The sequence below is a fragment of the Malus sylvestris genome, chromosome 10 (assembly GCF_916048215.2).
Source record: "Malus sylvestris chromosome 10, drMalSylv7.2, whole genome shotgun sequence".
Lineage (NCBI taxonomy): Eukaryota > Viridiplantae > Streptophyta > Magnoliopsida > Rosales > Rosaceae > Malus > Malus sylvestris.
Genome location: NC_062269.1, coordinates 9,567,281 through 9,582,749, shown reverse-complemented (window position 1 = coordinate 9,582,749; position 15,469 = coordinate 9,567,281). Strand labels below are relative to the sequence as shown.

Below are 15,469 nucleotides of genomic sequence, written 5' to 3'. Positions count from 1 at the left end.
TCCAAAAGTTGAACAAAAGGAATTATGGCTATGCCACTTTGGCGGAATGCTTTGATATAGTGGATGATTTGGCTGATCGAGATGAAAAGAGTGAAAGGACGACAACCGAACCAGACTACCTTAAGTGAGCTGACAAAAGTAGGGGTGACAGGGGTACTCTTCCCTGTTCACCGCGACAAGCTACTAGAAGATGACGTCGGGACAAACAAATTCCACCAAAGCCAAAGCACTACGCTACATTGAACACCACTATCAACAACATCCTCCACAACATAAAGGACAAACTATTCCTCTGACGCCCAAAGACACTCCCAGAGGACCTGGCAAAGAAAACCTCGAATGAGTAATGCTCTTTTCATAAGAGCACTGAGGGCTGCCGAATGCTGAAGGATCATATTAAAGAACTACTCGATCAGGAGACATTGCTTGGCGTTCGTCGGAGACAAGGCAAGGAAAGAAAGCTCAGTTGAACCCAAGGATACGGATTGATCGGACAAGCACACCGAGGATGAAGATTAGTGTCCAGCGAAAAAGCCCACTCTCAACATAAACTGCATCCATGGAGGACGAGAAGCTCCATAAGACAAAGAGGTGATGAAAAGAGTTGCAAGAAATTCGACACCCATCACCCAAAGATGGACTCCCTGCCGGCGCCTTCAGATAGAATAAAAAATAGGTAAATCTGAACTGCATGCAGTTTGATTCTCTACAACCAAATGGGAAGTCGGCAAGTAACAAATTTAAATGGTTATTTTTTTTAATTTCTTAATTTATAATCCGCAACATTTAATTCCTTTACATGATTTTGTCTAGAATTCGTTTAAAGATATAAAATTTCTCTTCACTTTGTTTATGGGCTTGATTTTTCCCCATCTGTTTTGCAGTTTGAGTCTACTGAGTTCTGCGGATTCACTCAATTGCAATCATCTCTTCTGCAAGTAATCTCTACCTTCATTGTTAGATGTATTAATACTTGGAATGTGGTTGATCATAATACTAGAAGATCAGTGACTGGTTATCTAGTCTTCCTTGGTAATAATCCAATATCATGGCAATCAAATAAGCAAAGTTTTGTTTCTCTTAGCTCTTCTGAAGCTAAATACAAAGCTTTGGCTCAAACTGCGGCTGATTTAACTTGGATAAGGGCAGTTTTGAAAGACTTGGAGGTATTTCTACCAACACCACCAGTTATACATTGTGATAACATGTCTGCGATTGCATTAAGTGCAAATCCAGTGTTTCACTCTAGAATTAAACACTTGGATAGGGATTACCACTTTGTTGGGGAAAAAGTGCAGCAAGGTGATTTGGAAGTTTCCTACATTCCCACTGAAGACCAATATGCAAATATATTGACCAAAGGGTTACATGGTCCCTCCTTTGTGAAGCACTGTTACAATCTTAAATTTGGTAACCCAAGTTACGATTGAGGGGAATATTGACCAGTTTCGATTGATAAGAAGGGTAGTATGGTCAAAAAGGTAAAATGGTGCTCATATGGCAAACTGTTAAGTAAGGCAATTGGTATATTTGGAAGTTAGTTATAATCGGTGGGAAAATTAGTTAGGACTGTTAGTACTAGTAGCTTAAGAGATAAGGCAGCCATTGAGCTATATAAGTGTGTAAGAACCTTGTAATATTCAGTCGAGCAATATACAGAAATCCATATCTCCTCTCTCTGCAATTTTCTTTCTTTCTTAAGTTTTCTGCTTTTCTTCGGTTCTCTGTGAACTGTTATCAGTTCCGACTTGAAGTTGGCGCGGCAACCTCTCCTCACTCTCCTCCTAGCCTCTCCATCCTCCCCTAACCCCTCGTAGCTCCCTTTTGGACACTCCACCTCCCACCCTTTCCTCTGACTAGCTTCCTCAGGTGACCTTTCCTTCTTAATTTTTCATTTCTATCCCTTCAGTAGTATAACCATCAGTTCCTTTACCCCACCATTTTGTGGGCAACCAGGGCTCCATGGCTTCTATGAAACTTTCACCCTAATGTCGAGATATGCCACATCCAAAGTGTTTTCTCTTGATTTAAGGCAAGATATATGGTTTGGGGTTGGTTTATTGGTAGTTGGTGGCACGGATCCACCTCCCACAACTAATTCTAATGGTGTTATTGTTCACCATATTGATTTCACGGCGGTGCTGCCCTTACCTGGCCAGATCTGTGATGGCTCCGCCTTGCTTCGCTTGTGGTAGCAGCAGATTTCACAAATGCAGTATCGTCTCCAATAGAGACGACCCAATCAGTGGAGATGAGCTGACGGTGGACTCCGTTTCTTAGAATAGTGTTTGTTTCGTAGTTATCACGTCTAGTTGTTGGTGATGTCTCGCCTAACGAGTGATGCAATGTCGCTTGTCAAGGATGGTTTTTATGGTCTCACTTATCAGCGATGACATTGTGTGTGCTGCAATATAGTTTGCTGCGTCAGTCGTCTATGTGGAAGATTTGTACCGGGTACTTGTGCTGTTACAGAGGTGCTTGTGGTAGTAGTTAAGAGTTTTACTTTTAAGCTTATTTGTATGAATTATCTCCAAACCAATATTTTTTAGTCACTGAAGAATGTACTCATACGACACCCCTTATAATTATGTTATTGTGGGTTTGTAATTGTGTTCTTATTTGTCAATAAAAATTACTATCGCTATTTGTTAAATAAAAAAAAAAGGGGTGTGATATCCACACACCCCATTTTACTTCTCACACATCCCTTAATAATTTATGTCTGTTGATCTTCTTCAATTCATCCGATCCGACGGTTGAAAATTAAAAAGGTGTATGAGAAGTAAAATGGGGTGTGTGGATATCACAACCCAAAAAAAAATCACAACTTATAACATTCTATATCTCTCTCATCTCCTTCTATAGTTGGCAAAAGCTTTGATAGTTTAGTGTCGCTGTGAAAAGTTCTAATGAAATGCGCATGTCAATATTTCTATCAGCTTTGACGTCACTATTATAATCACTTAATATATTTTTAAGAAAAATTAATGAAAAAGTCATCAAATCTTTACATTTTAATAAAAAAACCACACACTAACTTTATTTAATGATAAGGATAAAAAAATAATAAAAATATTAAAAAAAACCCTAAAAAACCCAACTTGGGCTGGGGCGCATACCCCCCCTCCCCTTCCACACTCCACTTTTTTTCTCACCTTTTTCTCCCATTATCAGCTACATTAACAGATTTTCTCCAAGATGACACACAAGCTCAAGAAATTGGATGGAGAGCTACATTAATTATTGTAGGTATGTAAAAAATGTGAGGAAATTTTAATTTAGTAATTGAAAATAGCTTTTTAAATATAATTACTGAGAACTTAATTTTCTCAAGGTTTTGATCTAAAGAGTCACTTATGGGTTCATCGTTTTTAGCGCAATTGGTGCTTTTAACAAGACCAAAAAGGGTCTAAGTTTTAAACATTACGAAACTGAACCCAGAATTAGACACTATTTATAAAACTTCATTAATAAGTAGATACTATTCATGAAACTAGACCAATAAGTAGGCACTATTTATGAAACTGGACCAATAAGTAGACACTATTTAGGAAACGAAAACAAGAATTATGCATTATTTTCAAAACTAAAATAGGTGGAAACTATTTATGAAACTAGACTATACACTATTTATCAAAACTAGAGTAAGAACTAAACAATATTTATGAAACATGACTAAGAATTAGACACTATTTATGAAAGTTGACCAATAACTAGACATTATTTATGAAATTGGACCAAGAAAGAGACACTATTAATGAAACTATACAAATAACTATACATTATTTATAAAATTGGACCCAATAACTAGGCACTATTTATAAAACATGACTAAGAACTAGACACTATTTATGAAAGTCAACAAAAAAATGGCACTATTTATGAAATTGGACCAATAAATAGTATAGTACTGTTCAACTTCATAAATATTGTAGTTTCATAAATAGTGTTCAATTTCATAAATAGTGTACAAGTCCCAAGCGTCAAATTTTTTTAATTGTGTCATTTTCATTAAACTTTAAGTTTTTTTTGTCCTTTTTATTAAAATTTAAGGGTTTTTCATTAAAATTTATTTATTTTTCATTAAATAAAGTTATAGCATGGTTTTTTGTTAAAATAAACTTAGCCTAATCCATTTTCATGAAATTTCCCATATTTTTAAAGGAAATTTTAATGAAAAGCTCCCGGTATTGTTCATTTTAACAAAAAACCACATTTTTACACTAAAAAGTCAATCATGGTACTATTTACTTTACCCTTTATGTTATCCTTATCGTTAAAATTCAAAGTTTTCAAATCATTTTCATTAGTTTTTCTAATTTTAAAGGTTAGGTGACCATTTGCGGACCAAAATGAAACAACCACCATAGTTCTGGGAGCAAAATTATAATTATCTCAAAAGGTTTTAGTATCAATTTATTTATTTATATTTGTAACTTAATTTAAATAACATTAAGGTGTAACTACAATTAGAAGTTTTTAAAGTTTGTCGTGAAGGGTTCCAAGTCAATAGAGGTTTTAGATTCGATTCTTGTTAAAAATGAATTTAAACCATATTATTACTAGCCGAAAGTTGACCCATCCCTTTTTAACGTAAATAATATAGTTCGTTAAATAAAAAACAAATAAAAATAAAGCTAATAACTTTCTTTCAACATCATTCATGTATTTCACTCATTTCTCTCAACTGTCCGGATCACTTTTCTCCCTAAATTTCTGCAGATTATACAGCTTACAATGACACCTGTATTCACTGTTAAACTCGGATTCTGTTTTGGTTTTCCATTTTTACTGTGAAAAGGTTTGGTTCTTGGACTTGTGTGATTACTTGAGATTGTACTTTTTAGGAGTATCTGTCGTCTGGTTTATATCCACCATTTTCATTCAGAAATTCTGTTTTGGCGTGTTCGGTTTGATATTAAACATGCTATAAATGAGTTTGATTATGTCTCTGATTGCCACTTAATATTAATAATCTTTGTGTGATCTATACGTTACTTGGTTACTTAGTGATCAGATCACATCTCTTACTTTACCGAGATTTGGGTTTTACTGGGATTTTGGTTTAACTGCTGTCTGAGTTTACAATTTCTGATCGGTTAGAATTCTATTAGAGTTGGCAGGCAACAGGAATGGATTCTTGCTGTGTGGCTTTGAAAAACACCCATTTGAGAAAACCAAGTGGTTTCTGCAATGGTGATTCTGGGTTTTTGGGGGAGAGGGTTAGAGGGAGTTTTAATAACAGGCTTTGGGCTAATCAGTTGAGAACTGGCAAGAGGAAGGTGAAACCTGGAGCTGTTCTTGCTGTTCTTACCTCAAAAGACACCGAGGCTGTCGTAAGTTAATCCTTTCTTACATTCGATTGCCCATTTGATAATTTTCGAGATGAATATAATTTGTATGATCACTGCCATTTGTGTTTGTTAGTATTTGTTACTTCGTTTATGTGTATGATGAATTATGAAAAATGTTTTCTTAATCTTGGCTTCAGTCTCAGGCTCTGCAAATGCCATCGTTACCTAGGCGGAGGGTGGACCCAAAAAATGTAGCTTCGATTATATTAGGAGGAGGTGCAGGGACTCAGCTCTTTCCTCTTACCATAAGATCAGCGATACCCGCGGTAAGATCAAATATGTTTATGTATATATTGGAATTTTTCTGATTTATGCAGACAACTTTGGTTTTATGATTCTTAATATTGGTGACCGTACATGCTCATGATTTGTTCATGTTTGTGAATTTATATTGATTTTGATGTTTTATTATGTGTTGATTTGGCACAATTGCAGGTCCCAGTTGGAGGATGCTACCGGCTTATAGACATTCCAATGAGCAACTGCATCAACAGCAATATAAATAAGATTTTCGTACTGACGCAGTTTAATTCTGCTTCTCTCAATCGCCACATTGCTCGCACCTATTTTGGAAACGGTATCAACTTTGGGGATGGATTTGTAGAGGTATTGAATCCTTGAAGGCATTCGTGATTGAAAACTAAATAATATGACAGTAAATTTCGTTGTAGGCTGATGATTATATAAACATATTGCAAAAAATCAACTCTCAAATTGACAAATTAGTCTGTTAGGGAAGTTTCTTGTTGTTTTCTGGTTAATGAAGCGGTTCTCATTATATAAAAAGGAAAGAACAATGGATTTTTTGTTTCAGTGGATAAAGTTGTAAAAAAAAGTACATTCAGTAGAATGTGCACTTCTCAAATTTTCTGTTTCAAGTTCATTGATTATTTGGTGGCTTCAAGAGCAGGTGCTGGCAGCCACTCAAACGCAAGGGGAAGCAGGAATGAATTGGTTCCAAGGAACAGCAGATGCTGTGAGGCAATTTATATGGGTTTTTGAGGTGGGCAAGCTATTTTCCAACAATGGTTTTGTTTAAAAATTAAAGAAGGGGGTGAAGCGATAGCAGTAATTGGTCTGTCTGTTGTTCTTTTGGTTTTGCACATAGCTTGATCTCAGGTACGATGCATTGCATTGTTTCTTTTGTAGGATGCCAAGAACAGGAATGTTGAGAATGTAGTGATTTTGTCTGGCGATCATCTTTATCGAATGGATTATATGGACTTTGTGCAGGTATAATCATTTCCCTTCACAATGGACTTGTTATTGTTTTTGAATTTTTCTTACGCATTTTCCATGATATGCAGAGTCATGTTGATAGAAATGCCGATATTACAATTTCGTGTGCAGCAGTGGGTGACAGGTCTGTTTTTTTTTCTCCTTTTTGTAAATGTTTTAATGGTTTTCTGTGGGTTGTTGATAATGTTTGTTGGTTTACCTCAATCTCAAATGCATAAGCTGTTGGCTTGTGAGTCGACTATTGTTTGATATTCTAACATAACTCTCACGTATGGTCTTTTCCAACACTAGAGATCCCATATGTGTAACTTTATTCTTTGTTTACAACTAGTTACAAAAGTTTGGATTTGATTGTATCGTGTAAACTTTTTTTTCGTTGTTCACAACTTTTTACAAAGGTTTAAGCTGTTGCTCTCATGGGCCAACCTTGCTTGTATTTATTCTAACAATTACACATTGAAGACTATCGGAACATCAATCGTTGTAGCAGTTTCCTTATACACGCTATGTTACTTAAGGATACTTAGGAGGCAAAGAAGAAAGATAATATCAAATATATAATAAGTCCCCAACCCCAACCCCAAATCCTCATTCTTATTATCTTTTTAGTATCGCTCTTAAATTTGTCTAAAGTTGAATACATGTTTTCCAGTCGTGCGTCTGATTATGGATTGGTGAAGATAGACAGCAGAGGTAAAATCATCCAGTTTGCTGAAAAACCAAGGGGAGCTGATCTAAAAGCAATGGTGAGCAAGAACCAGCAGATTTATTTTATCAGATTATTTTCTCGCTTTCAGTGAGGTCCTTTGCACTTGAATTGCTTTCCACCCTCTTTGAAAATAACTTTAGCATCCTGTTATCGTATTGCTCATTATAGTAGCATTGGGAGGAAGGAATGGTTGGATGATGCTTTTCATTGTTAAGTCTTTTTTACACTATCCATTGACACTCAATCTTTATGCTTACAAAGCCTAGTTACTACTCGTTCCATTTAAGCCGTTTGTAAGTCAAATCATGGACATCAGAATGACCTCCGAAATGATACCACAAAATCAATTACAATATGATATCAGATTTCTTCTCTCTCTCTCACTCACACACACACACACACGCTCCATCTCATCCATTAAAGGCATTAAGTTTATTTGGAAGTAAAGTTAAAATATAGACGAGAATAAGACCATGAAATGCTGATATGCTATGTATTTTATTTGTGTTTGAACATTTACCTTGTACTCGGATGTACATAATTTAATTTATGTGAAAATTTATTTGACGTCAGTTTTACCCTTCTTGGTTGATATTCTGCAGCAAGCAGATACCAAGATTCTGGGATTGTCACCACAAGATGCCAGGAAAAGCCCCTATGTTGCATCAATGGGAGTTTATGTATTTAAGACAGAAGTTTTGCTAAATCTTCTGAGGTGGAGGTATCCGACATCCAATGACTTTGGATCTGAAATCATTCCTGCGGCAGTGAGAGACCACAATGTCCAGGTAACATAACAATTATAGTTGACGTGTCATCTATGAGAATGCAGACAAGTTTCTCCATCTCCATCAAGGCTTGACTACCCTGATTTTAGGATTTAATGAAACAGCAGAGTGAAGCCTCAACTGAAAGACCATAAATTTTGTGCCTTTTGTATCAACAATTCATGATTTTCATGTTTTCTACGTACCTATTGATCTGTTTATACTCAGACATTGAGTTTTGAAGATAACGTTACTGTAAATTACCTTTCTCATTTACAGGCATATATGTTCAGAGACTACTGGGAGGACATTGGAACTATAAAGTCTTTCTATGATGCTAACTTGGCCCTTACCGAAGAGGTAGAGTCATTGTTTCCATAGGGGCAACTTTTTTTTATTCCTTTCCCCTTCAGTTCCCATTCCTCGAGTTCATTAAGTTTGTATAGTAATTGCATACATGCCTTTCCTTTTTGTCCCGGGCACCCTGATATTGCACATCATAACGTTTGAACACAGAGAAGATACAAATCTCTACAACGATGTAGAGTTCTTACGTAATATCTTAATCTTAATGCGAAGCAAACAGCAAAAGCATTTTCTATCCCTGATACGTGATTAACACCTGGGAAAATTGCGTTATCTATTTTTCAGATTCCGAAATTTGAGTTTTATGATCCAAAGACACCAATCTTCACCTCTCCTGGATTCTTACCACCAACAAAGATTGATAACTGCCGGGTATGTTACAGACTTAGACTCTTATTGGTAACTTAACTGAGGTATCTCTCTTCTCATGCATTTGTTGTTTTTTGCAGATTGCAGATGCAATAATCTCACATGGATGTTTCTTGCAAGATTGTAGTGTCCAGCATTCAATTGTGGGTGAACGTTCACGATTGAATTATGGTGTCGAAATCAAGGTTAGTTATCATAGATTTGGAACAGAAAATTTGACGATGTGGCCATTTTGTTATTTGTTTACCTTTTGTTTACCTTTTCTCAGATGACTTAGTTTATTAAGTTGTTCTCTCATTGCAGGATTCCATAATGATGGGTGCCGACTATTACCAAACTGAATCTGAAATCGCATTGCTGCTTGCAGACGGGAAGGTCCCAATTGGTATTGGAAGCAATACAAAGATTTGGTAACTAGACTCATAATTCGAGAAACGGTCCTTTGCTTTAATTGAAATACAGAATGCCGAGTTCTCTAATTATGTCTTATGATTCTTCCTTGAAGGAATTGTATAATTGATAAGAATGCGAGTATAGGGAAGGACGTAATGATCGTGAACAAGGATGTAAGCATGGCTTCCCGTGATCTAGTCTTATTTCTAGGCTACATTTATCTTTTCCTTCTACCTCTTAACCAAAATTTTACCGGAGAAAGTTTTCATTAGAGCAAATATATACTTTCGCATGCAATCTTACGGTCCATCTAAATTCTCTGGTCCTGTAGGGTGTTCAAGAAGCAGATAGGCCAGAAGACGGATTTTACATTCGCGAGGGAATCACAGTTATTCTGGAGAAGGCAACAATACGAGACGGCATGGTTATATAATGGTCTTAAACGTCTCAACTACTTTCCAAGGCCAGTTGAGAAATGGTAACGAGAAAAGACTCTTGCAGTCGCAGTGCGCATTTGGCAGATGAGTGAATAGCTTCTGCAGCATTTTGTCTTTTCAATAGCCAAGTTCCACCTTGGTTACTGTATTCAAACCAGAAAATCCTTCAGAACTCATGAGTTTGGATTTTATAAGCTTAAAGCGTTAGAGAGTCGCGAGATGTAGTTACAGAAAGCTGACCGCCGGCTGCTTTCATCCTTCATGGAGCAGTGAGTTTGAAATATGGTTGTATGTTGCATAACGAAAATCACTTTGTCTCAGAAACCATCAGTCTACAAGCGTATTCTTTCAGGCGGATGTACGTTTCCAACTGCTTTGCTACTAGTCTGCTCAGTAAGCCTGTCCAACCGTGGACCTAGTGCGTAATGCGAGGCTCGCAAAACCACCAGGCCCAGAGTGGGTAGGGATCAACTTCTTACTCAGTAAATCTATTTGGATATCTACACTAATCAAAGCATGAAACTGAGAGTGAAGAGTTATTTGGTGCTGGAGGAGGAACTGAACAGATGTAGCTCATAAACTTAAACTTAAATTTGAAAGTTCCAGTTAAACCAGCCAAAGAAATTAAGAAGATGCATCATATAAAGGAATGCCATACCCAGTGCACAAGGCTCCCGCTTTACGCAGGGTCTGGAAGAGGTGAAAGAGAGCCTCGTCTCCAACCTCAAGTAAACAACCAAGAAATTGATTCAGGCTCTGCCCTACACCTCTTTCTTATTCACATCCCCATCAGTTCTATACCTGGCATAAAAAACTCGCCTGGTATTAAGCATCAATTGTATAATGTTCCATTCTTTTTGTTTTTGATTTATTTTTTTATACTTTATTAGTTTTGGTCTTCTTTGAAATCCCATTTTGAAAGTGACAATTTTCCTTTTAATTTACTTTTTATAAGAATATATTCTCAAACTACTATAATCTATAGGACAAGTGATGGATTGCACTAGTGGCCTCATACAAAATTAAAAAAAAAAAAAAAAAAAAAAAAAAAGATCTACTAGATTTGAACTTGGGTGCAACGGCAATGAAGTTGGCAAACTGACCTAACCCTGACTTTTATCATTTTAAGATTTTTTTAGCTTTATCTCGTTTAATCAAAACAAAATGTTTTGTATTTCTACATGAGTGCAAAGTTTTGGAATTGAAAACTGGGGAAAGTGTAAGAGATGCAATTCATTTGTTGTACGAGAAGAAAATGTGTGGTGTACCAATTGCAGACACTACCTCAGGAAGTTTTCGGATCGTGATATCGGTTTCATTGATTTTGCAAGCATGATTCTTTGGTTTCTTGATCACTCATATATTTCATGCATTTATATCATCCGTTTCTAAAGTCTTTGTGATGTTTTTGTGTTAAAATGGTTGCATTTTACCTTACCTTGTGTTAGTGTGCAGTTAAATTTGCTTTAGGATCAATTTCAAGCAAAAAGGAGAAAAGGAAATAATAAAAACAAACAAAAGAATTGGAAGTGAGGCTTGTCTTCCACTTGTGGCCTTAGTGACTTGGAAAAGAGCTGTCTTTTGGTTAAAGGCAAGGAAAACACACGGAAGTGGAGGTGGGGAAGACAGAGAGGACACGGCAAAGAGTGAATGGAGTAGCAGAAAAGCAGGAAAAGAGAGAGCAAAAGAGGAGGAGCACACACGGAAGTGGGAAAGAAAAGATGGTAGAAAAGAGGAGATCATGGGGTACCCACTATGAAGTGGAGTTTGGTTGGTCTTCCACTTGTAGCTTTGGTTGGTTTTGGCAATGATTGCCTTTTGTTGAAGGCAATAAAAGGCAGAGAAAAAGAAGTGAAGAGAAATGGAAAGGCAGAGGGGAGGAAGTCAGGAGCAGAGGAGAGCAAAGGAACGAAGAGCTCGTCTTGTAAAAAAGGGTGTCTTCTTTCTTTGTTTTTTCATGGATAATTTCTTATGTATTAAAATAATTATGTATAACTAATTTCTTTTTGCTAGAGTGAGGCCATGAGCCGTAACATGATTACGTAGATTTCTCTTTCAATTGCTTAAGTGTTGTTACATGCTTGCTTTGATATTTTCAATCTCTAAATTAAACTATCTATACGTCTTGATGATTGATCACCATTAGGATGCTTAGAAAAGTCATTGGATGCAATTTTGAACGAATGTCACGTTAAAATTGGTTATGCTTCTTGTGATTGAGGATTATAATTTCTCCTAAGGTAAATATCATACTCTTAGGGATTACATGGTTTAACAAAATGATTTTCATCAAGATTAATGATTCATTCATGTTTATATTTAATCCAAATGTCATGGATAAATTGCATGTAGTGGTATGCGTTTTAACTTGAATGTCACAAGTAAAACATACACAAGGAAAACCCAACCTTCAAAGCATATATGTTTTTTATTACTTAAGCAATTGGAAGAGCTACGTAGGAGTGTTGTTGGTAAAGGTTGAACTCTAGCATATTGTCAATTTATTTTTCTTCAATCATTTATTTTATCTTGAATTTCCTCATTTACTTGTTTTGTTTAGTTGAATCATTATTTCTATAAGCCATTTCCCTTTTTAAATGTTTGTTTAAGTCACGTACAATAATATTTAGTTTTGTTGAATTAGTTTAGTTCTTAGAGTTAACTAAGTTAAATACACAAAAGCTCATAAATTGTTTATACCAGTCCCTGAGGAGATCGACCTTGCTTGAGCCATTCTATACTACAACACTTGTTCTCTTGCAAGAATTTTCTATGGTTTAACCCTTTGTTTTACAAGTGGTAAAAAATCACCATCAAGAAATTGGCGCCATTGCCAAGGACTGTGCCAACAGTTCCCGAGCTTTTGTGTTTATTTTTCTTATGCTTATGTTTATGTCTTATTTTTATTAATAAAAAAAAACAGCAATTAATTTAGTTGAGTTTCGATCTTTGATTAAGTGCAGTGGATGTGTGGTGTGAGATTTTTGTCTTTGTTTAACTAACTAGTGGTTGCCAATTTGCATAAACCGTGTTTTTGATTCATCTAGGTTTACTTACTTTCTTTTCCTTTTTGTTGTTTAGTTAGTTTCTGTTAAGTTTTATGTTATTTTACTTTTATTTTTATTATGGCTTAATATTTCTGTTGTTTGTTCAGGTGTAGTATATGGGGATTGGAACAAGGTCTAAGAATCAAGTGCTTATTCCTTACGATCCTGAACCAGAGAAAAGTGCAAGTAAGTTAGCTAGAGAAAAATATTTAGCACAAGATTCCAACATTGGTGATACTTTTCTTAAGGATTTGTTCCGTGATCCTGAGAGCAGTACATCTATTTTCCAACCTTTGGCACCAGTTGAACACATAGCCCTAGCCTTACCTGCATCAGGTCAACCTTTAAAGAATTCATTGGTAGCGAGAGTCAATGCAGTGCCAAGGTGCATTATATATCCAGATGTGGAAGATGGGACAACCTTTGAAATCAAACCTCACATCCTCAACATATTGCCATCCTTTCATGGGTTGCCAAACAGTGATCCCAACATGCATTTAGCTGATTTTATTGAGGCATGTGACAACACCATAATCAGAGGTTTCTCTTCTGAAGCTATCAAGTTACACTTGTTCCCGTTCTCTTTGAAGGACAAAGCCAAGGCATGGCTGCATTCTCTGCCTACCAATAGCATTACAACATGGACAGAATTGCAAGAAAAATTTCTCAATAAGTTTTTTCCTTTTTCCAAGACTCTTGCACTCAAGAAAGAGATATTGGCTTTCGCTTAAAAGCCAAACGAGTCTTTCCATGAAGCTTGGGAACGGTATAATGAGATGTACACAAAATGTCCTCATGCTGGGTTTGATTCTAACCTTCAAATGAACATATTTTATGATGGTTTCAATGCCACCACCAAGAGTCAAGTGAATGCATCTGCTGGAGGATTACTAATGTCAAAATCAGCAAGGGAAGCATTTGAGTTATTTGATATGATGGCTTCTGAATCCCAACAATGGACAGAAGAACAAACACAAAAGAGGGGAGTTTTTGAGATTTCTCAGAGTTCTCCTAATGTTTCTGCTCAAATTGCTAAAATGGAGCCAAGTTTGCTGCCTTAATGCAGGTCTCTTCCATGCCCAATGCCCAAGAAGCTTGCATTATTTGTAGTGAGACAACTCATGACATCACTCAATGCCCCAACAAAGATAGCTACCTTGAGCTTGTGCAAGAGCATGTGAATATGGTGAATAATTTCATTAGACCCAGAAGTGACCCTTATTCCAATACATATAATCCTGGGTGGAAGAACCATCCCAATCTTAGTTGGGGTGGCAACCAACAGCCACGTCAATACCAACAGTCTTACCAATTAACTAGTGAGACTAAGAAACCATCTCTTGAAGATCAAATGTCACAGCTAGCTCAACATATGTCCGCTCTCTCTAATAGCACCAACAATTTTGTCCAATCCACACAAACTAGCATTCAGAATCTCACGGCATCAGTGGGAAATTTGGAGACTCAAGTTGGACAGCTTGCTACCATGTTCAATGAAAGAGAGAAAGGAAAGTTCCCGAGCCAATCTGAGCGAAATCCAAGAGGGATGGAACATTGCAAAGTAATATGGACATTGAGAAGTGGCAAAAGCTATGACAACAGAGAAGTGGTGCACCATGAAGCCGAAGTGGAAGAAGAAGAGCTTATTGAAAGTGCACTGTTAGCTGCAAAGTCTCGGTCAAACAGGTATTCCAGATCCTAGTGCAAGTGACAAAGTGCAATCTCGACCCAACTTTGATGCAAACAAGGAAAAAGGCCTTGGTAGTTTATTTGCACCTTCTGACAAGCCACCATACAAGCCACCTTTGCCATTTCCACAACGACAACAACAACGTTCCAAGGATCAACAATGCATTGAATTCATGAAGATGTTGGCTAAGGTTCAAATTAATTTGCCTTTATTAGATGCTATGAAACAGATCCCATCATATGCCAAATTTCTGAGGAGCTATGTTCTAAAAGGAAAAAGTTATTGGAATACGAGAAGGTGATTTTAACTGAGCAATGCAGTGCTGTCCTCTTACATAAGCTACCACCCAAGAAGAAAGATCCGGGGAGTTTCACTATCTCTTGTACTATTGGTAGTCTTGATTTTCATAAAGTATTGATTGATTTAGGAGCAAGTGTTAACCTTATGCCTTATTTTGTTTTTCAAAAATTAGGTGAAGGAGAACTCAAGCCCACATCTATGAGTCTTCAATTGGCAGATAGGTCTGTGACCGATCCTTTGGGTATTCTGGAAGAAGTGATTATTAAAGTGGATAAATTCTATCTCCCAGCTGATTTCATTGTACTTGACATGGAGGAAGACAAGGAAGTGCCTCTCATTTTAGGTCGACCGTTCATGGCCACCGCTCGGACACTTATTGATGTGGAAGCAGGTACTTTAACCTTAAGAGTGCAAGGAGAGTCAGTTGTATTCAAACTCTTTGAAGCTATCAAGCGTCCTCTCGAACTTGAAGAGTGTTTTCGTGTTGATGTTTTGGATGGGATTGTGCATGCAAACTTTGCCTCACGATCATCTAACAATGAGCTGTTAACTTGCCTCACCAACCATGATGCTACTTTATCTATGGAAGAAAATATGGTGGACATCATTGCTGCATTGGATAGTGCACCAATTCATAATCCAAAGTGGCGACATGTTTATGAAAGCCTTGGAGTGCCTAAGTAGCCCATTCTTCCGTCAAGTGAGCAAGCTCCGAAGTTAGAGCTCAAGCTACTGCCAAGCCACCTCAAGTATGCTCATCTTGGGGTGAACGAGACCTTGCCTGTTATTATTACTGCT

General features: G+C 36.8%; 2 protein-coding genes, 1 long non-coding RNA gene and 1 pseudogene across 4 annotated transcripts; 3 read left to right on the top strand and 1 right to left on the bottom strand.

Annotated features, from left to right (window-relative positions):
• Positions 1-644: 644 nt before the first annotated feature.
• Positions 645-2,607, top strand: LOC126585429 (uncharacterized). Its single transcript, XR_007610499.1, has 2 exons — positions 645-676; positions 885-2,607. It is a non-coding gene; the product is annotated as an uncharacterized LOC126585429 (long non-coding RNA).
• Positions 2,608-4,665: 2,058 nt separating this feature from the next.
• On the top strand, positions 4,666-9,985 carry LOC126585422 (glucose-1-phosphate adenylyltransferase large subunit 1-like). Of its 2 annotated transcripts, none has more exons than XM_050249855.1 (14): positions 4,666-5,336; positions 5,498-5,620; positions 5,790-5,960; positions 6,265-6,357; positions 6,504-6,587; positions 6,662-6,717; positions 7,246-7,339; positions 7,905-8,090; positions 8,349-8,429; positions 8,721-8,807; positions 8,885-8,989; positions 9,108-9,214; positions 9,310-9,370; positions 9,529-9,985. In XM_050249855.1, the coding sequence occupies exons 1-14, from the start codon at positions 5,133-5,135 to the stop codon at positions 9,628-9,630; spliced, it is 1,554 nt and encodes a 517-aa protein (XP_050105812.1). In that variant the 5' UTR covers positions 4,666-5,132; the 3' UTR covers positions 9,631-9,985. The 2 variants fall into 2 exon arrangements, with proteins under 2 accessions (XP_050105812.1, XP_050105811.1); XM_050249854.1 differs by having other exon boundaries at positions 4,667-5,336; positions 5,492-5,620.
• Positions 9,986-13,379: 3,394 nt separating this feature from the next.
• On the bottom strand, positions 13,380-13,486 carry LOC126588099 (small nucleolar RNA R71; annotated as a pseudogene).
• A 378-nt stretch (positions 13,487-13,864) lies between these two features.
• On the top strand, positions 13,865-15,355 carry LOC126584198 (uncharacterized). The gene is made up of 3 exons (XM_050248660.1): positions 13,865-14,367; positions 14,587-14,753; positions 14,844-15,355. Exons 1-3 carry the CDS (start codon positions 13,865-13,867, stop codon positions 15,353-15,355), a joined length of 1,182 nt encoding a protein of 393 aa, XP_050104617.1.
• The last annotated feature ends 114 nt before the right edge of the window (positions 15,356-15,469 follow it).